Source organism: Monodon monoceros, unplaced genomic scaffold (assembly GCF_005190385.1).
Source record: "Monodon monoceros isolate NGI ecotype Baffin Bay Population unplaced genomic scaffold, NGI_Narwhal_1 Super_Scaffold_21, whole genome shotgun sequence".
In the NCBI taxonomy this organism is placed as follows: domain Eukaryota; kingdom Metazoa; phylum Chordata; class Mammalia; order Artiodactyla; family Monodontidae; genus Monodon; species Monodon monoceros.
Window position 1 is genome coordinate 16,416,588 of NW_021703778.1, and position 23,144 is coordinate 16,439,731.

A 23,144-nucleotide genomic window follows, 5' to 3' on the forward strand; every position below is an offset into this window, starting at 1 on the left:
TATACAGGTCTTTTGTTTTCCTAGATAGGTTTATTCCTAGGTATTTTATTCTTTTTGTTGCAATGGTAAATGGGAGTGTTTCCTTAATTTTTCTTTCTTATTTTTCATCATTAGTGTATAGGAATGCAAGAGATTTCTGTGCATTAATTTTGTATCCTACAATTCTACCAAATTCATTGATTAGCTCTAGTAGTTTTCTGGTGGCATTTTTAGGATTCTCTATGTATAGTATCATGTCATCTGCAAACAGTGACAGTTTTACTTCTTCTTTTCCATTTTGTATTCTTTTTATTTCTTTTTTCTTCTCTGATTGCCATAGCTAGGACGTCCAAAACTATGTTGAATAATAGTGGTGAGAGTGGATATCCTTGTCTTATTCCTGATCTTAGTTGAAATGCTTTCAGTTTTTCACCATTGAGGGCGATGTTGGCTGTGGGTTTGTCATATATGGCCTTTATTATGTTGAGGTAGGTTCCCTCTATGCCCAGTTTCTGGAGAGTTTTTATCATAAATGGGTGTTGAATTTTGTCAGAAGCTATTTCTGCATCTATTGAGATGATCATATGGTTTTTATTCTTCAACTTGTTAATATGGTGTATCACATTGATTGATTTGCATATATTGAGGAATCCTTGCATCCCTGGGATAAATCTGACTTGATCATGGTATATGACCCTTTTCATATGTTGTTGGATTCTGTTTGCTAGTATTTTGTTGAGGATTTTTGTATCTATATTCATAAGTGATAATGGTCTGTAATTTTCCTTTTTTGTAGTATTTTTGTCTGGTTTTCATATCAGGGTGATGGTGGCCTCATAGAATGAGTTTGGGAGTGTTCCTTCCTCTGCAATTTTTTGGAAGAGTTTGAGAAGGATGAGTGTTAGCTCTTCTCTAAATGTTTGATAGAATTCACCTGTGAAGCCATCTGGTCCTGGACTTTTCTTTGTTGGAAGATTTTTAATCATAGTTTCAATTTCATTACTCGTGATTGGTCTGTTGATATTTTCTGTTTCTTCCTGGTTCAGTCTTGGAAGGTTATACCTTTCTAAGAATTTGTCCATTTCTTCCAGGTTGTCCATTTTTTTGGCATAGAGTTGCTTGTAGTAGTCTCTTAGGATGCTTTGTATTTCTGCGGTGTCTGTTGTAACTTCTCTTTTTTCATTTCTAATTTTATTGATTTGAGTCCTCTCCCTCTTTTTCTTGATGAGTCTGGCTAATGGTTTATCAACTTTATCTTCTCAAAGAACCATCTTTTAGTTTTATTGATCTTTGCTATTGTTTTCTTTGTTTCTATTTCATTTATTTCTGCTCTGATCTTTATGATTTCTTTCCTTCTGCTACCTTTGGATTTTGTTTGCTCTTCTATCTCTAGTTCCTTCAGGTGTAAGGTTAGATTGTTTACTCGCGATTTTTCTTGTTTCTTGAGGTAGGCTTGTATACCTATAAACTTCCCTCTTAGAACTGCTTTTGCTGCATCCCATAGGTTTTGGCTCATCGTGTTTTCATTGTCATTTGTCTCTAGGTATTTTTTGATTTCCTCTTTGATTTCTTCAGTGATGTCTTGGTCATTTACTAACGTATTGTTTAGCCTCCATGTGTTTGTGTTTTTTATGTTTTTTTCCCTGTAATTCATTTCTAATCTCATAGCGTTGTGGTCAGAAAAGATGCTTGATATGATTTCAATTTTCTTAAATTTACTGAGGCTTGATTTGTGACCCAAGATGTGATCTGTCCTGGAGAATGTACTGTGCACACTTGAGAAGAAAGTGTAATCTGCTGTTTGGGGATGGAATGTCCTATAAATATCAATTAAATCTATCTGGTCTGTTGTGTCATTTAAAGCTTCTGTTTCCTTATTTATTTTCATTTTGGATGATCTGTCCATTGGTGTAAGTGAGGTGTTAAAGTCCCCCACTATTATTGTGTTACTGTTGATTTCCTCTTTTACAGCTGTTAGCAGTTGCCTTATGTAATGAGGTTCTCCTATGTTGGGTGCATATGTATTTATAATTGTTATATCTTCTTCTTGGATTGATCCCTTGATCATTATATAGTGTCCTTCCTTGTCTTTTGTAACATTCTTTATTTTAACGTCTATTTTATCTGGTATGAGTATAGCTACTCTAGATTTCTTTTGATTTCTATTTACATGGAATATCTTTCTCCATCCCCTCACTTTCAGTCTGTATGTGTCCCTAGGTCTGAAGGGGGTCTCTTGAAGACAGCATTATGTATGGATCTTGTTTTTGTATCCATTCAGCAAGCCTGTGTCTTTTGGTTGGAGCATTTAATCCATTCACATTTAAGGTAATTATCGATATGTATGTTCCTATGACCATTTTCTTAATTGTTTTGGGTTTGCTTTTGTAGATCCTTTTCTTCTCTTGTGCTTCCCACTTAGAGAAGTTCATTTAGTATTTGTTGTAGAGCTGGTTTGGTGGTGCTGAATTCTCTTAGCCTTTGCTTGTCTGTAAAGATTTCGATTTCTCCATCAAATCTGAATGAGATCCTTGCCGGGTAGAGTAATCTTGGTTGTAGGTTCTTCCCTTTCATCACTTTAAGTATATCATGCCACTCCCTTCTGGCTTGTAGAGTTTCTGCTGAGAAATCAGTGTTAACCTTATGGGGGTTCCCTTGTATGTTATGTGTCGTTTTTCTCTTGCTGCTTTCAATAATTTTTCTTTGTCTTTAATTTTTGCCAATTTGATTGCTATGTGTCTCGACCTGTTTCTCCTTGGGTTTATCCTGTATGGGACTCGCTGCACTTCCTGGACTTGGGTGGCTATTTCCTTTCCCATGTTAGGGAAGTTTTCAACTATAATCTCTTCAAATATTTTCTCTGGTCCTTTCTCTCTCTCTTCTCCTTCTGGGACCCCTATAATGTGAATGTTGTTGCGTTTAATGTTGTCCCAGAGGTCTCTTAGGCTGTCTTCCTTTCTTTTCATTCTTTTTTCTTTATTCTTTTCCATAGCAGTGAATTCCACCATTCTGTCTTCCTGGTCACTTATCGGTTCTTCTGCCTCAGATATTCTGCTATTGATTCCTTCTAGTGTAGTTTTCATTTCAGTTATTGTATTGTTCATCTCTATTTGTTCTTTAATTCTTCGAGGTCTTTGTTAAACATTTCTTTATCTTTTCGATCTTTGCCTCCATTGTTTTTCCAAGGTCCTGGATCATCTTCACTATCGTTATTCTGAATTCTTTTTCTGGAAGGTTGCCTATCTCCACTTCATTTAGTTGTTTTTCTCGGGTTTCATCTTGTTCCTTTATCTGGTACATAGCCCTCTGCCTTTTCATCTTGTCTATCTTTCTGTGAATGTGGTTTTTCTTCCACAGGCTGCAGGATTGTTGTTCTTCTTGCTTCTGGTCTCTGCCCTCTGGTGGATGAGTCTATCTAAGAGGCTTGATGGAAGGGACTGGTGGTGGGTAGAGCTGACTGTTGCTCAAAGAGCTCAGTCACTTGACTGTTGATGGGTGGGGCTGGGTTCCCTCCCTGTTGGTTGTTTGGCCTGAGGCAACCCGACACGAGCCTACCTTGGCTCTTTGGTGGGGCTAATGACAGACTCTGGGAGGGCTCACGCCAAGGACTACTTCCCCGAACTTCTGCTGCCAGTGTCCTTCTCCCCACGGTGAGCCACAGTCCCCCTGCCCCCGCCTCTGCAGGACACCCTCCAACACTAATAGGTAGGTCAGGTTCAGTCTCCCCTGGGGTCACTGCTCCTTCCCCTGGGTCCCGATGTGCACACTTGCTTTGTGTGTGCCCTCCAAGAGTGGAGTCTCTGTTTCCCCCAGTCCTGTCGAAGTCCTGCAATCAATTCCCACTAGGCTTCAAAGTCTGATTCTCTAGGAATTCGTCTTCCTGTTTCTGGACTCCCAGGTTGGGAAGCCTGACGTGGGGCTCAGAACCTTCACTCCAGTGGGTGGACTTCTGTGGTATAAATGTTCTCCAGTCTGTGAGTCACCCACCCAGCAGTTATGGGATTTGATTTTACTGTGATTGGGCCCCTCCTACCATCTCATTGTGGCTTCTCCTTTGTCTTTGGATGTGGGGTATCTTTTTTGGTGAATTCCAGTGTCTTCCTGTCAATGATTGTCCAGCAACTAGTTGTGATTCTGGTGTTCTCGCAAGAGGGAGTGAGACGGTAGTATTCTTTTTATGACTAATATTCCACTGTATATATACCCACCACGTCTACTTAATCCATTCATCTGTTGATGGGTACATGGGTTGCTTCTGTGTCTTGGCTATTGTAAATCGTGCTGCTATGAATATTGGGGCACATGTATCTTTTCCAATTAGTGTTTTTACTTTTTTCGGAATATATACCCAGAAGAGGAATTGCTGGATCATAGGGTAGTTCCATTTTCAGTTTTTTTCCGGAACCTCCATACTGTTTTCCATAGTGGCTGCACCAATTTACATTCCCACCAACAGTGTACAATGGTTCCTTTTTCTCCACATCCTTGCCAACAATTGTTATTTGTAGACTTTTTTGATGATAGCCATTCTGACAGGTGTGAGGTAATTTGTGTTTTTGATTTGCATTTCTCTAATAATTAGTGAGGCTGAGCATCTTTTCATGGCTTTGTGTGGACATTTTCACAATATTAATTCTTCCAATTCAAGAACGCAGGATATCTTTCCATTTATTTGTGTCTTCTTTAATTCTTTTCCTCATTGTCTTATAATTTTCAAGGTAAAGTGTTTTTGCTTAAATTTATTCGTATTTTTTTCATGCTGTTGTAAAATGGATTTTTTTTCTTATTTTCTCTTTCAGATGTTTCACTGTTAGTATATAGAAATTCAACTGATTTCTGTATGTTGATTTTGTATCCTGCAACTCTATTGAATTCATTTGTTAGTTCTAACTTTTTTTGTGGAGTCTTTTGGATTTTCTATATATAAAATCATGTCATCTGAAAACAACTACATTTTACTTCTTCCTTTCTGATGTGAATGTGTTTTATTTCTATTTTTTCTCTAATTGCTATGGCTAGAACTTCCAGTACTATTTTGAGTAGAAATGGTGAGAGTTGGCATCCTTGTCTTGTTCCTGATGTTGGATGAAAAAGGTTTTAACTTATCACCATTGAGTATGTTAGCTGTGAACTTGTCATATATGGCCTTTATTAGGTATATTCCTTCTATACCTAACTTGTTGAAACCTCTTATCATGAATGGGTGTTGAAACTTGTTAAATTTTTTCTTCATCTATTGAATTCATTATACGATTTTTATCCTTAATTTTGTTAATGGGGCATATCACATTTATTGATTTGCTATATTGAATCATCCTTGCATCCCAGGGATGAATCCCACTTGATTGTGGCTTATGATCCTTTAAGTGTTCTCTTGAATTCTATTTGCTAGTATTTTGTTAAGAATTTTTGCATGTATGGTCATCAGGGATTGGCCTATAATTTTCTTTTCTTATAGTGTTCTTGTCTGGCGCTAGAGTCTGAGGTGTGGGCATGTGCACATCTCCTGTGGAATCTAGGTCTAGGCCTCTGCAGTTTGCTGCAGTGACTTGGGGAGAGAGGGGGACTCAGCTACAGCATGGGCCCTGGGATGACAGGGTGCAGTAGTGACTTGGGCCCAGGGAGCAGGGTGCAGTAGCAGCATGGCATGGGGATGGTGTGTCAAAGCCCCAACTCTGGCCCAGGGAGGCAGTCATAGAGCAGCAGCAGTGCATCCAGCTGATAACCCATTAAAGCCAGGTGGGTCCAGATAATGGCTACAGAGTGTGGAGTACAGAGCAGCAGCAGCTTGGCCTGGCAATGGTGAGTCAAAGCCACAACCTAGGACCTGGGGTGAGGCTCAGAGCAGTGGCAGCTCATTTGGTTCCATAGGCAGTAAGGCGCTATGGCTTCCCAATCTCAGAGAATGGGGCACAGCAGCAACTGGGTCCTGGTGACAGGTCTTACTACCATGACAGCTCTAACCCTGGGGAGTAATGGGGGAGGGGTGTGGTAGCGGGGGGACTCCAGGCAGCTCCATCAGCTTGGGATTAGCACTGGTGCATATGTGGGAGTTCCCCATGGCAGTGAGGCTTGCTGGGGTTCTCCTCTCCTTTTCCTCATGGGGTGAAATTCCTCTGAGGGGATCCCTCCTAACTGGCCTGGGCTAGAAGATGAGGTGACTCAGGTAAAATGCTTCCTGCATTTTTTATGCAGCCATCCTTGATTTTGAGCTCCTCCTGATTTCTGCTGCTTTTTCTTTGTAGTACAGAGCTCTCCTAGAGCTATTTTCATTGGTTTGCAGTTGTTCGTTTATTATTTTGCTTGTTTGTGAAGGAGACAAGCATTGGGACCTCCTAGCCCTCTATCTTGCTGACATCACCTCTATCAATTTATTCAAAGAAATTATGCATCTTTTTTGTTCCTTTACTTTTTAAAGCATAATAATATATCTTGAAAATATTTCCACATCAGCATATCCAAATCAACCAAATTCTTTTTAAGTCCTTTATATCTGAGCATACCACAAGTATGTTATTATTGGCAATAAAAGTATATTACTTAACTAGGCCTCTGTTAAATGGGCACTTTGGTTGTTTCCAGTTTTCTTTCTATAACAATGTTGCAACATACATCATTGAGGTCCGTAGATAGTTTATAATCCAATCTTGATGCCATCAGTTCAGAGATATGAGTCTTCCACCTAAAGGGAATTGCCACTGTTTCTTCCCTGAAACTGATTTCTTTTGATTCCTTTCTTTTGCAGCTCAGAAATTGACTTATTTAAAACTGACTGATTTTTTGAAAAGCATAGATATATTAAGCATATACATTTTATGTATTCCAAAAAGCAGTATTCTAGTGAACTTGAACTTTTTGAAGTCCTCTATCAATGCTTCTCAAAGTGTGGTCCCTGGACTGGCAGCCTGGGCATTAACTAGGAACTTACTAGAAATACAAATTCTTGGACCCCACCCCAGACCTACTGAAATAGAAGCTGTGGGGTTCAAGGCCACTAATTTGTTTAACAGGTTCTCTGGGTATTCTGATGCAGGCTAAAATTGGAGAAACATTTCTATAGAAACATAGGTAGTTAGATTTATGTACTCTTTTCCATTTCCATTGTTAATATTTGTATATAATATATACAACTATAATTAAATTTAATAGAACTATTTTTTTAATCACACAATAATTTTCCTTTAAAGTGCCATATACTGCTACCCGAAAATCTCTACCCCACCCATACTTTTGAGAATAAATTAATGCTGGGCAAAATAAATAACATGAGCAAATTCGTCAAGACAGCAATGAAATTGCAAGAGTGGAAATAACACTGCCTTGAGTAGATGCTGCTTATTGAACAATAATGAGAAAGATCCTCAATAAACAGGGTAGACCCAGATCATGGACGGTGAGTTTGAATGGCTTTTTCTTTTTCCTAAGTTTGAAAAAGTTACAGTTGTCTTTTATTGAATAAATTACAACTGATAAAAATATTCACCTGATTCAAAATAGCAATGTTTAAACACTGCACAACCAATTTCAAAAAGGAAAGGAAATAAACATAAATGTCACATGACAATAACCTAATTGATATGTGTTGGAGCATATTCTGTGGAATTTGTAATGAGACAAAATACAAGTGATGAGAATTTTAAAGACATGAATCTTGCCAACCAATGTTAATAATATTGTTAACAATCTTATTATTATAATAATGTATAATGTGTACATATGTTTATTATAATGTATAATATTGTACACATATATGTAACAGTCAGTGTTATTAGCAATTTTAATAATAGTTAAGATATTATTTTTAACCACATTTTTACTGTGCCCTGGGAAGCATAAATATTATTGGATGAAACTGTCTATAATCCAGTCTGGATTATTACTGACATAGGTATTTAAACTTATAGAAAATCCTTTTGTACCTTGAATGTTACTATATTTTGTCAGCAAGAATTAGAGCAGTTAGTAATAATATTAACCTAAGTATTTTGGAGTTATGTTTTGTATCAATATAAGGAAATTTGGATTTCTACAGAAACAATATAGAGTGGAATAAAGTTGATGAAATAGTGGCTATCCTCTATAATCTCCCATTATAAAATATTATTTATATTTTATACAGTAGTAAAAACAAAGTACAACTTACATGGCAAGAAGAAATCATCAATTGAGTGAGCATAAAGTATCAGTCAAGAGAAAATAAATGGAGGAATTCTTCACTAATTACTGATTTTCTGAAACTGTGAAAGGTCCCAGAGGTAATATAAAAATAATGTGTATTAATAACTTTTGTGAGGGTTTTAGAGAGAATATATGCAGAAATGAATAGAATTGTTGCAAGTTGCCAGTAATTGGATTGTGAGCAATGCAAGTTTTATACTTCTCTCTAGAATTATTTTTCCAACGTAAATTCAGCATAGCAGTCTGATCCTATGAATGGTGATTGCTGGACCCAATCCAACTTCTCAGTTTGCTTCTGTGGACTATCTAGATAACAGTGAATATAATTTATACATTAATTATGTGATCATTTGATTAAATGAGCTAATATAGGTGCTAAATCAGTGCTTTTCAAGCCTATCTACAAAATAGGATTCACCTGGGGTGCTTTAAAAGCTACCAGTTCTCTGCCCCAGCCCCAGACCAATTAAACCAGATTCTCCTTAGGTGATTAAACTGTGCAGCCAGAGTTGAGCACCATGATGCTTACTATTTGATGATATAAGGGAAATCAACTGATACCTCAGCCCATATACAAATGGTTGTGGCTGATTTTTTTTTTAATCCAGGTCTTGTAACTACTGGCCTAGTGGGGCCCAATAAATAAATTCAGTCTATATTGGGTTCACTTAAATGTTTCTTCTCCCAGACCACCTCGTTCATGGCAATTATGACTTCCTCTCCAAGCACTCTCCAACAGAATTTCCTGTGGTAATGGAAATGTTCTATATCTCTGCCCTCCACTATGGGAGCTATGAGCCATATGCAGCTATTGAGCTCTTAAAATGTGGTTAGTATATTTTAATTAGTTTAAATCTAAATAGCAATATATGGTTTGTGGCTCCTATACTGGACAGCACAACTCAAGAATTATCAGTGATCCAGCAACCAGTCAGGACCTGGGAAGGCAGTGAGCTATCCAGAAGGACATATAGGAAACCTTTTTACTGATTAATGACCAGTACAACTAAATATATCTCCCAGGAGAAGTAGGAGCAGGAGTAGTATTTCAGCAGAGCTGTTGGATAAGATGTAATGCTTCTTAGGATAGCAGGATGGCCCTTAATATTGAGCAGACGATGTCAGTTTCAACCACGGACTCTGAATAGCTCAAATTCAGCCAGGATTAGTGGGCAAAAGTGAGTAGGCTACAGCCTTTGGAAGGCTTTGGTTGCCTTCAAAGATAAGGCAAGTCTCATCCATTCTTGAGGAAGTCAGATATTTAGTAGTCAGGGCACAGTTATAAGAATGAATATCTAATGATCACTAGAAATTCAATAATTCCTTTGGTTTTATTGTGATTCACTCAAAACCTAAAAACTTTTAGAGATCATATTAATGCTTTAAGTAAACTGAAAATGGCACAGTATTTCTCTAGACTTCTGAGTACATTTTTTACTATGGTTGTTCTAAAAATGGTACTGCTAAAGAGAGATCTGGACTACCTAATCCAAAGTTTAATGTGAGGTCTGCTTTGTTATGTAAATTAGAATATCATCTTTATAAACAAGCTCTGTCCAGAAGGTAGTAGAATAATTTTTTGTTCATAAAAATTATGTGGGGGCTTCCCTGGTGGCGCGGTGGTTGGGAGTCCGCCTGCCGATGCGGGGGACGCGTGTTCGTGCCCCGGTCCGGGAGGGTCCCACGTGCCGCAGAGCGGCTGGGCCCGTGAGCCGCGGCTGCTGGGCCTGCGCGTCCGGAGCCTGTGCTCCGCGGCGGGAGAGGCCACAACAGTGGGAGGCCCGCGTATCGCAAGAAAAAAAAAAAATTATGTGATCATTCATGCTGTTGAGGCTTATTCAGTTGGCGAGAGTACCTCTAGCCTTCTGTTTTCTACTTGTCACAATCCTTAATTGAAATCATATATTGGTATCTTAAACATTCAGTTCCAAAATGTCTCATAGAGCTGGTCCAGGAGATTAGAGAGCAACAGGAGCAGATGGTAGTCTAAATGTAACCACTTGATATTTTAGTATTTGATGAGAGGTAAAAATCTTTATTTTTCTTTTCAAGAACGTGAGATTACTTGGGGGGAGGGGCGTGGTTCAAGGAACATATTTTCCCCCTCTGTATATTGGTGGCTAACTTCTTGCACAGGGCCATGATTTCAGGTGCGGAGAGAGAGTAGAGTTTCCTAGATACCAGATTACACAGTTAGGTTCCTGAGGCAGGGGCATCATGCAATTTTTTTCTGATTTAGAAAACAATTCTCAGTTTGTTATGCTCCTCTCTAGGTCAGTGAGCACTGCAGTGGCAACTAAAATGGAATTTTTAAACAAGGTGTAGGCAGTAACTGTAACTTATAGGATATGAATTTTCAACAGAAATGGCTGAATCACTGGGCCAGGGAATAGGGGTATTGGTCACTAGAATCCAGGGTATTGATAGCTTCTTATTGAATGAAATCCTCGTCCGTGCAGCTGCTTGACATTTTGAAGTCTATCATTGCTTTAATCGAATGGCAGGAACCCACAATTCAAGAGTTTCACGGAGACATAGACTGCTATCTCTGAACATACAGATTGGGAAGAGAAAAAGCATTGTGATTGTTCTCTCTCCCATACCTTTTCTACCCTCCTATCACCTTCCAGACAGCCAGTGTGGTGCCTGAGTTGCAGATGGCAAGCTACAGGCTGGGTGCCCATGGTCAACTTTCTCAGTTCCCCAAAATACAAGCATAATTCCTATCTTAGAATTCCCAAGCCTTTCAGTTTGGGCATGGGTCAGAGTGGTAGAAACTATGTGTGGACAGGCTCTCATGTGTACATATAGTCTCATGGTTAAGTCTGTCTGTTCAGAGCATGTGTTCATCATCTGAGAGTCAAGGACACAAGTTCATTTAAATTGCTCAAGGTCATAGAGCACATTAGCAGCAGATAAAGGATGGGAACCCATAAAATTGGACTCTAAAGTCCAGGATTTTAATCTCTAGTATATATCCCACCAAAAGGCCATAGTCCATAATAGCCAGCTTTACAATGTTATTTTAAAAAAATTATTCTGATATTTGTTTAAAATGGTAATTAAGACTTTATTTGACACTATTGCAGTAGGGGACAAAGACTGAATTCAACTCTAAACATAGCAAAAACAGCTGGGGATTTATAGCCAATGAGCAGAGTAAGTGAGTGGATCAGTGGATGTAACATTACTAAGAGGAGGCATCAGGGGTGGGGGATTCCTACTAAATTACCCTAACAGCCTTCTTGATGAGGGCAGGCCAAGGACAGGGCCAAGTATGAGGCCTACTTGAAAAGAGGTCTTAGAGGAACCCAACCAAAGTTTACTAAAGGAGGGATTTTTTTTGTCAAGGTTCAGCTAAAATGAATTTTTTAAGCATTGAGAGAAAGATCATTGATTTTGAAAACCAAACTCACTAGATAATATTTTGAAAAATGCCATGCAATTAGTGTAGAATTTACTCTAATGATGAGAGATGCACAAAGCTGAAAGTTTTAGAAATGCTTGTGTGTATATTAGAAGTTCAATTAAATGAAAAATATAACAACTTGGTTTATTTTCAGAACGCTTCTTTACCATGTGGAACAAATTTGAAGCTAAGATAAAAGCCTTTGTTGCTGATGTTAAGAAAGCAGCTCTCTGTTGAAGTTCCAACTTGCTTCTATTCACTCATGTCCCTGTAATGCCTTCTGGTGTGGTGTAAAAGCAATTAAATGAAATTTGTGCTCTGCATGTCTTGAAAATGTCATAATTATTTGTGTCAATTATTTGCAAATCTATTCTTTATGATACTATATAGAGAAAAGTCACTGCCATACATATCTTACAGTTCCAGATAGAGGAACTGAATTTAGAAAAGATTTTGCTTTAGTTTTTTTCATATTAAAACTGTAAATTCAATGAAGAGATCAGAACAAAGTTATTATTTATGTAATATTTATTAAACCTAGTGAGACTGCAAATCATACTACTAGCTCTAGCTGAACTATAAAAGACATTATTTATAAATTCGAAGAACTTATTCTGTGTGGGAATGTTATTAATGAATATCAAGTATAACTGGTATTAGTGTTAAAGGAACATTGAAAAGAATAAGAGGAAAAAACTTGTAAGTATTAAGTTAGTAGTCTAGTATCTTTATTGTTGCCTTGTTTTCTCTTTTGGTCTTGAGACTGATAGATTTTCATGACTGGTTATTATCTAATCATGTGCCTCTTTTGATGTGAAAATGTCTTTTATTTATTTTTAGGATATTTTTATCAGCTTCTAACAGTTCTAAATATTATTAATAAATATTTTGGTTCTCTGTTTGAAAACTGAAATGAAGTAAAACTAAATAAAATAATACTCTTTATGTATTTAATTAGATTTTTTCCAGAATCTAGAATTATTGCACCATTTCAAAACGTGCTTATGTTGATAGGCTACTGATTTAGTAAAAAAAAATATCAATAGTTATTTAAATTTCTACATTTAAGAATCTTCTGACAGTAACACAATAATAGGAGGGGACTTTAACACCCCACTTTCACCCATGGACAGCTCAACCAAAATGAAAATAAATAAGGAAACACAAGCTTTAAATGATACATTAAACAAGATAGACTTAATTGGTATTTATAGGACATCCCATCCCAAAACAACAGAATACACTTTCTTCTCAAGTGCTCATGGAACATTCTCCAGGATAGATCATATCTTGGGTCACAAATCAAGCCCTGGTAAATTTAAGAAAATTAAAATCGTATCAAGTATCTTTTCCGACCACAATGCTATGAGACTAGATATCAATTACAGGAAAAAAACCTGTAAAAAATATAAACACATGGAGGCTAAACAATATGCTACTAAATTACCAAGAGATCACTGAAGAAATCAGAGAGGAAGTCAAAAAATACCTAGAAAAAAATGACAATGGCCCAAAACCTGTGGGATGCAGCAAAAGCAATTCTACGAGGGAAGTTTATAGCAATACAATCCTACCTCAAGAAACAAGAAAAATCTCAAACAACTTAAACTTACACCTAAAGCAATTAGAGAAAGAACAAAAAAAAACCCAAAGTTAGCAGAAGGACAGAAACATCAGATCAGAAATAAATGAAAAAGAAATGAAGAAAACGATAGCAAAAATCAATAAAACTAAAACCTGGTTCTTTGAGAAGATAAACAAAATTGATAAACCATTAGCCAGACTCATCAAGAAAAAAAGGAAGAAGACTCAAATCAACAGAATTAGAAATGAAAAAGGAGAAGTAACAACTGACACTGCAGAAATACAAAGGATCATGAGAGATTACTACAAGCAACTATATGCCAATAAAATGGACAACATGGAAGAAATGGACAAATTCTTAGAAAAGCACAACCTTCCAAGACTGAACCAGGAAGAAACAGAAAATATAAACAGACCAATCACAGCACTGAAATTGAAACTGTGATTAAAACTCTTCCAACAAACAAAAGCCCAGGACCAATGGATTCACAGGCAAATTCTATCAAACATTTAGAGAAGAGCTAACACCTGTCCTTCTCAAACTCTTCCAAAATATAGCAGAGGGAGGACCACACCCAAACTCATTCTACAGGGCCACCAGCACCCTGATACCAAAACGAAAGATGTTACAAAAAAACCCTGCAGGCCAATATCACTGATGAACATACATGCAAAAGTCCTCAACAAAATACTAGCAAACAGAATCCAGCAGCACATTAAAAGGATCATACACCATGATCACGTGGGGCTTATCCCAGGAATGCAAGGATTCTTCGACATATGCAAATCAATCAGTGTGATACACCGCATTAACAAATTGAAGGATAAAAACCATATGATAATCTCAATAGATGCACAGACAGCTTTCAACAAAATTCAACACCCATTTATGATAAAAACTCTCCAGAAAGTAGGTAGAGAGGGATCTTACCTCAACATAATATAGGCCATATATGACAAACCCCTAGCCTACATCGTTCTCAGTGGTGAAAAACTGAAACCATTTCCACTAAGATCAGGAATAAGACAAGGTTGTCCATTCTCACCACTGTTATTCAACATAGTTTTGGAAGTTTTAGCCACAGCAATCAGAGACGGAAAGGAAATAAAAGGAATCCAAATCGGAAAAGAAGAATTAAAACTGTGACTGCAGAGGACATGATACTGTACACAGAGAATCCTAAAGATGCTACCAGAAAACTACTAGAGCTAATCAATGAATTTGGTAAAGTAGGAGGATACAAAATTAATGCACAGAGATCTCTTGCATTCCTATACACTAACGATGAAAAATCTGAAGGAGAAATTAAGGAAACACTCCATTTACCATTGCAACAAAGAATAAAATACCTAGGAATAAACCTACCTAAGGAGACAAAGACCTGTATGCAGAAAACTATAAGGCACTGATGAAAGAAATTAAAGATGATACAAACAGATGGAGAGATATACCATGTTCTTGGATTGGAAGAATCAACATTGTGAAAATGACTGTACTACCCAAAGCAATCTACAGATTCAATGCAATCCCTATCAAACTACAATGGCATTTTTTCACAGAAGTAGAACAAAAAATTTCACAATTTGTATGGAAACACAGCAGACCCCGAATAGCCAAAGCAAACTGAGAAAGAGAAAACGGAGCTGGAGGAATCAGGCTCCCTGACTTCAGACTATACTACAAAGCTACAGTAATCAAGACAGTAGCTTTGGCACAAAAACAGAAATGTAGATCAATGGAACAGGATAGAAAGCCCAGAGATAAACCCATGCACATATGGTCACCTTATCTTTGATAAAGGAGGCAAGAGTATACAATGGAGAAAAGACAGCCTCTTCAGTAAGTGGTGTTGCAAAAACTGGACAGCTACATGTAAAAGAATGAAATCAGAACACTCCCTAACACCATACACAAAAATAAACTCAAAATGGATTAAAGACCTAAATGTAAAGCCAGACACTATAAAACTCTTAGAGGAAAACATAGGCAGAACACTCTGTGACATACATCACAGCAAGATGACCCACCTCCTAGAGAAATGGAAATAAAAACAAAAATAAATGAGGCCTAATGAAACTTAAAAGCTTTTGCACAGCAAAGGAAACCATAAACAAGACGAAAAGACAACCCTCAGAATGGAAGAAAATATTTGCAAACAGAGCAACTGACAAAGGATTCATCTCCAAAATATACAAGCAGCTCATGCAGCTCAATATCAAAAAAACAAACAACCCAATCCAAAAATGGGCAGAATACCTATATAGACATTTCTCCAAAGAAGATATACAGATTGCTAACAAACACATGAAAAGATGCTCAACATCTCTAATTATTAGAGAAATGCAAATCAAAACTACAATGAGGTATCACCTCACACCAGTCAGAATGGCCATCAGCAAAAAATCTACAAACAATAAATGCTGGAGAGGGTGGAGAAAAGGGAACCCTCCTGCACTGTTGATGGGGATGTAAAATTGATACAGCCACTATGGAGAACAGTATGGAGGTTCCTTAAAAAACTAAAAATAGAACTACCATATGAACCAGCAATCCCTCTATTAGGCATATACCCTGAGAAAACCATAATTCAAAAAGGGTCATGTACCACAATGTTCATTGCAGCACTATTTACAATAGCCAGGACATGGAAGCACCCTAAGTGTCCATCGACAGATGAATGCATAAAGAAGATGTGGCACATATATATGATGGAATATTAGCCATAAAAAGAAACAAGGAACTAGAGTCCGTTATACAGAGTGAAGAAAGTCAGAAAGTGAAAAACAAATACCATATGCTAACACATATATATGGATTCTAAAAAAAAAAAAAAAAGGTTCTGATGAACTTAGGGGCAGGACAGGAATAAAGATGCAGACGTAGAGAATGGACTTGACACGGGGAGGGGGAAGGGTAAACTGGGCCAAAGTGAAAGAGTAGCACTGACATACATAGACTACCAAATGTAAAATAGATAGCTAGTGGGAAGCAGCTGCATCGCACAGGGAGATCAGTTCGGTGCTTTGTGACCACCTAGAGGGGTGGGATAGGGAGGGTGGTAGGGAGACACAAGAGGGAGGGGATATGGGGATATATGTATACGTATAACTGATTCACTTTGTTATACAGCAGCAACTACACAACCATGTAAAGCAATTATACTCTAATAAAGATGTTAAAAAAAAAACAGAATCTTTCACCTATAGGAACTCAGTATGTAATATATAGTCATTATAGATCCCAGAGACAGATTGAAAGTGGTTTCTTTGTCACCTCAGTGATACATAGATTGACAAATTTTATATACAGATACACAAATTTTAAGACTATATATATATATATTTCATCAGCACAGTAATTTATTTTGATAAATGTGAGACCTGAATGTGAGATGTAGGGGAAGGATAATATTTTATCCTATTTTCTCTACCTTCATTTTGTAGAATATATTTCTTTAAACACCCTCGATTTTAGAGCACAACTTGTAACAAATCATATACAACATAGAATTCTTCTCCATGTAGAATTACTTTTACAATTTGATATTTGAAAGATGGTTTTTTGGCCTCTACTATCTAGCTAGAATAGTCTCGCTTTCTTGTTTGTAGGAAGTCTCTCAGTGTCAGAAATGGTTCTTAACATCGAGTCAAATTCTACCTTCATAATAAGTTATTCCTGTTGGTGGAGCTTGAGTAAAACTGAAAAATATTTTAAAGGCAGTTAAATGAGACAATATTAAAAATAGAGTCCTGGGTCAGTGCCTGGCACCAAAGATGACCTAATTATTATCATCAGAACCACTGAAAATGCTTTATAAGCTTTTCTTAATTAAGAATAATCCTTTAAGTACAATATTGATTGAAGAAAATCAAATTATACTGGTAACTGAAATTCAAGACAAAAATAATGTATGTAAACACTAAACTCTAGTCAATAAATTTGTTTCTTGCAGGAGTACAGGCTACCAATTCCGAATATACGTGTATACTGGGGTTGAACAAATAAATACAGGAATGATGGAATGTAAGAGCCAGGTTTCTCAGTGCTGGAGAGAGAAATTATAGGTAAGTAAATTGGAAAGCCTAGAATAAACCCCATGGTAATGGGTATGTTGGAAAGTCTTCATACTATTTTTGCAACTTGTATGTAAGTCTAGAATTCTTTTTTAAACATTTTTCAGTAATCACCCAGAGAGTATTTGTATAATGAAATGAGAATATGAACAGGAAACCCTAAATTTAAGATTTGGACAGAAGAACAGGTTATATTTGTTTTTTTCCATTCATTTATTAATTCAGTTAAAATTCAGTGTTTATTATATCCAGGCACAGTGTTAATTGTTAGGTTTACAAGGGTAAACCAATCAAGCATCATTTCATCAACTCAGAATCTAATGAGGGAAACAAATGTTAAATGAATATGTATATAGTAAGGTGAATTATATACAGAATTTGTGAATACATAAGTATGTATAATACACATATCTATGTATAACACTTTTTTAAATTGAAATATTGTTAATTTATAATGTTTTGTTAGTTTCTGGTGTACAGCAAAGTGATTCAGTTATATGTATGTATAGACTTATATATATGTAAATTATATATACTTTTATATTTTCATATTCTTTTCCATTATAGTTTATTACAAAATATTGAATATAGTTCCCTGTGCTATACAGCAGGACCTTGTTGTTTATATATAGTAGTTTGTATCTGTTAATCCCAAACTCCTAATTTATCCCCCCCTCCCCGCCCTGAACTTTCCCCTTTGGTAACCAAGTTTGTTTTCTATGTCTGTGAGTCTGTTTTTGTTTTGCAAATAAGTTCATTTGTATCATTTTTTAAGATTGCACATATAAGTGATACCATATATTTGTCTTTCTCTGTCTTACTTCACTTAGTATGATAATCTCTCTCTTTAGAGAAATCAGCTGATGACCTTTTGGGGGTCCCTTGTAACTAACTCTTTGTTTTTCTCATGCTGCCTTTAGAATCCTCTCTTTAACTTTTGTCAGTTTAATTATAATATGTCTTGGTGTAGGTCTGTTTGGGTTTATCTTGTGCTTCCTGTACCTGGATATGTTTCCTTCTTTAGGTTTCAGAAATTTTCAGCCATAGTTTCTTCAAATACATTTTCGATCCCCTTTTCTCTTTCTTCTCTTTCTAGGATCCCTATTATGTATGGACTGTCTTGCTCTATATTATCCCATAGGTCTCATATGTTGCTTTCATTTTTTTTCATTTGTCTTTCTGTCTGCTTTCTGATTGGGTGATTTCCATTATCCTCTCTGCCAGATCACTTATTCATTCTTCTGCATTATCTGGTTTGCTATTTATTGCCATTTGCTCAGCTTTCATCTCAGCAAGTGAGTTTTCTAATTTTCATTGGCTCATCTTTATAGTTTCTAGTTCCTTGTTACAATGATCTGCATTTCTATTGATAGCCTTTCTTAACTCCTTCAGTATTTTTATTACCTCCTTTTTGAACTTGGGATCTGGTAGACTGGAGAGGTCTGTTTCATTGTTTTTTCTTTCAGGGGATTTCTCTTGTCTTTTAAGGGCTCTGTTTTGATAATATATGTTCGCTTTCATAATTTAACCATAATACTGCAAGATTATGTTTCCTTTTTCCAAAGTGTGTAGAACACATCATATATGCCTCAGAGGTAAGGATAAAGTGATTGACATTAAAGGCCTTGGATAAAGCTTAATGACCAACGACTGTAAGAATCAAATAGGATAGTAGCAATGAAAGTGTGATGAAGATATGAGGTATGTACGAAACAAAATAAACTAGGCTGTTCAAATAGAAGTCTGAAAACAAAATTGGATTTAATGGCTGAGTGGCAAATGAAGGATGCACCACACAGGTCTGACTTAAGAGAGTTGTCCAAAATGAAAACTGAAGGGCTTAGATATAGGGCAAAAAGGGAATAATAAGACTGAATTGGGTAAGATGACAATTTCAAGTCATGAGTTGGCTGAAGAGGTAGATTATAAACTCATGTTCACAATTACTTACCTTTAGAGATTGCATCACCAATATGGAGAAACCTGGTTTCAAGTAGGTCTGGGATGGAGAAAGAAAAATTTCAAAGGGCCTAAGGTTATGCTTAGATTGGCAAGATTTTTTTTTTTAACCTATTTCATTACAGTCTTACTTAGAAATAAGAAATGAAGTTGGGAATTCCCAGAGGTACCTTCCATTGCTAAGGTGACTGAAGGGGAAAATGGTACTAATTGATAATTAAAACTTGTTAAAAATTTACAAGATTTACATTGTCTTTGAGGAGTGACATCAGCAAGATGGTGGACTAGGAAGCTTGGAAAAACCTAAAGGCTGACTAAAATAACATTTTAGGAGCTCTGGAAACTAGTCAGATCACAAAAGAAGAGAGCAAAAGAAGAAGAAAGGAACAAAAATGAACTACAAAAACAACCAGAAAACAATAAGTACATTTGCATCAATAATTACTTTAAGTATAAATGGAGTAAATACTTCAATGAAAAGGCACAGAGTAGGGACTTCCCTGGTGGTGCAGTGGTTAACAATCTGCCTGCCAATGCAGGGGACATGGGTTCGATCCCTGGTCTGGGAAGATCCCACATGCTGTGGAGCAACTAAGCCCATGTGCCACAACTACTGAGCCTGAGCTCTAGAGCCCGCGAGCCACAACTACTGAGCCCGCATGCCACAACTACTGAAGCCCATGCTCCTAGAGCCCATGCTCCGCAACAAGAGAAGCCACCACAATGAGAAGCCCACACACGACAACGAAGACCCAACGCAGCTAAAAATTTAAAAAAACAACACAGGGCTTCCCTTGTGGCGCAGTGGTTGAGAATCTGCCTGCTAATGCAGGGGACATGGTTTCGAGCCCTGGTCTGGGAAGATCCCACATGCCGCGGAGCAACTAGGCCCGTGAGCCACAACTACTGAGCCTGCGCGTCTGGAGCCTGTGCTCCGCAACAAGAGAGGCCGCGATAGTGAGAGGCCCACGCACCGTGATGAAGAGCGGCCCCCGCTTGCCACAACTAGAGAAAGCCCTCACACAGAAATGAAGTCCCAACACAGCAAAAAAAAAAAAAAAAAAAAAAGAGTGGTTGAATGGATAAAATACAAAATGCATATATATGCTGCCTACAAGAGTCTCACTTGTGAATGGATAAAGATGTGTATGTGTGTGTGTATGCACACACATAATTGAATATTAGCCATAAAACCAAAAGCAATCTTGCCATTTGCAACAACAGGGATGGACCTAGAGGGTATTATGCTAAGTGAAATGTCAGAAAGAGAAAGACAAATACTATACACCATTTCGTTTATATGTGAAATCTAAGAAACAAAATAAATGAACAAACATAACAAAACAGAACCAGACTCATAGATACAGAGAAAAAACTGGTGGTTGACATAGGGGAGGGGGGGAGGGGGTTGATAAATAGGTGAGGGAGATTAAGACATACATACAAACTTCCAGTTGTAAATAAGTCACAGGGGTGTAATGTATCACATAGGCAATATAGCCAATAATATAATAATTTTATATGGTGACAGATGGTAACTAGATTATTGTGGTGATCGTTTGTAGTGTATAAAAACATCAAATAACTATGTTGAAATCTGAAACTAATACAATATTGTAAGTCAATTGTACTTCAATTTAAAAAAACAGAAAAAAATTTAAAAAAGAAAAAGCCTAGTAACAGTGATCATAAATAAATAGGCAATCTGAACATAGTTATAATACCAAGGAAACTGAAGCAGTAATCAAAAACCTCCCGACAAAGAAAAGTCCCAGAACAGGTGGCGTCATGGGTGAGTTGTACCAAATATTTGAAGAAAAATTAACATCAATCTTAATTCAAACTCTTAAAAAATTGAAAGAGTGAACAGTTCCTCATTCATTCTAATAGTCTGCATTACCCTGATTCCAAAGACAAAGACATCACAAGGGAAGAAAAATATAGACCAGTATCACTTGTATATATTAATGTAAAAATACTCAAAAAAATGCTAGAAAACTGAATTCAACAGTTAAAGGTTTACAAACCATGACCAAGTGGTATTTATTAATGGAATGCAAGTGTGGTTCAACATATTAAAATTATTGAATGAAGTGTACCGCATTAACAGAATGAAAGAAAACACATGATCATCTCAATTGATGCAGAAAAAGCATTTGACATAATTCAATACCTTTTCATGATTAAAAACACCCAAAAAGCTAGGAATAGAAGGAAACTAACTCAACATGATAAAGCCATATATGAAAAGTCCACAGTTAACATACTCAATTATGAAAGACTGAAAGCTTTTCCTCTAAGATCAGGAACAAGATAATATTCTGACTCTTGCCATTTCTATTTAATATAGTACTGGAAGTCCTGGCCAGAGTAATTAGGAAAGAAAAATTAATAAAAGGAATCCAAACTGGAAAGGAAAAAGTCAAATTATGTTTTTAGACAACATGATCACCTTATGTGTAGAAAACCCTAAAGATTCCACATGCAGAAAAACTGTTAAAACTAATAAATTTAGCAGAGTTGAAGGATGCAAAATCAACACACAAAAATCAGTTGTGTTTCTACACTAACAATGGCCAATCTGAAAAAGAAGAAAATAATTTTGTTAATGATAGTATCAAAAAGAATAAAATACTTAGCAATAAACTTAGCCAAGAAGGCAAAAGATTTGTACACTGAAACTACAAAACATTGCAGAAAGAAATTAAAGACACAAATAAATGAAAAGACTTCCCATGTTCATGGACTGGAAGATAATACTGTTAGGATGTCAGTATTATCCCAAATGGTCTACAGATTCAATGCAATCCTTATCAAAATTTGAGTTAAATTTTTGCAGAAATAGAAAAATCCATACTAAAATTTATATGAACCCACAAGGGAACCCAAATAGCCAAGACAATCTTGAAAAAGGAGAAAAAATTTGGAGGTTTTACAGTTTCTGATACCAAAATTTTCCACAAAACTACATAAACAAAACAGTGCGGTACTGGCATGCAGACAGGCATATAGACTAATCAAATACAATAGAGAGCCCACAGATAAACCCTTGCATATATGGTCGAATAAATTTTGACAGGGGTGTTAGGACCATTCAGTGGGGAAAACAGTCTCTTCAACAAGTGGTGCTGGGAAAACTGGATATCCACATGCAAAGAAAAAGTTGGATCCTTACCTTACACATATTTAAAAATTCTAAGTAGATAAAGATGTAAACATGAGTGCTAAAACTACAAAACTTAAAATGGGGAAAGCTTCATGACATTAGATTTGACAATTTCTTGAATCTGATGCGAAAAGCACAGACAACAAAGGAAAAAATAGATAAACTGGACTTCAACAAAATTTAAACCTTTTCTACATCAAAGGATACTATCAACAGAGTGAAAAGGCAATCCACAGGATGGGAGAAAATATTTGCAAATCATATATCTGATATGGCATTAAGATCCAGAATATATAAATATCTCCTACAACTCAATAACAAAAACAAAACCCTGATTTATAAATGGGCAAATGGGGACTTCCCTGGTGGCACAGTGGTTAAGAATCTGCCTGCCAATGCAGGGGACACGGGTTCGATCCCTGGTCCGGGAAGATCCCACATGCCACGGAGCAACTAAGCCCGTGTGCTACAACTACTGAAGCCCATGTGCCCTGGAGCCCGTGTGCCCTAGAGCCTGTGAGCCACAACTACTGAGCCCATGCACTACAACTACTGAAGCCCATATACCCTAGAGCCCGTGAGCCACAACTACTGAGCCCACGTGCTGCAACTACTGAAAGCCCATGCACCTAGAGCCCATGCTCTGCAACAAGAGAAGCCACCACAATGAGAAGCCCGTGCACTGCAACAAAGAGAAGGCCCCACTCACCACAACTAGAGAAAACCCGTGTGCAGCAACAAAGACCCAATGCAGCCAAAAATAAATAAATAAAAAATAAATTTATAAAAAAAAAA

General features: G+C 36.9%; 1 protein-coding gene across 7 annotated transcripts in view; it reads left to right on the plus strand.

Moving 5' to 3' along the window:
- Positions 1 to 12,402, plus strand: part of CCDC7 (coiled-coil domain containing 7) — a 287,188-nt gene extending 274,786 nt beyond the window's left edge. For 4 of the 7 annotated variants that reach the window (XM_029236329.1, XM_029236334.1, XM_029236335.1 and 1 more), the window contains 3 exons: positions 7,167 to 7,372; positions 8,099 to 8,234; positions 11,721 to 12,399. In XM_029236329.1, the coding sequence (XP_029092162.1) occupies positions 7,167 to 7,213 (47 nt within the window). In that variant the 3' untranslated portion in view covers positions 7,214 to 7,372; positions 8,099 to 8,234; positions 11,721 to 12,399. Of the gene's footprint in view, positions 1 to 2,199; positions 2,235 to 7,166; positions 7,373 to 8,098; positions 8,235 to 11,720 lie in introns of those variants that run through there. The other 3 variants (XM_029236348.1, XM_029236330.1, XM_029236332.1) reach the window with 3 other exon arrangements.
- The last annotated feature ends 10,742 nt before the right edge of the window (positions 12,403 to 23,144 follow it).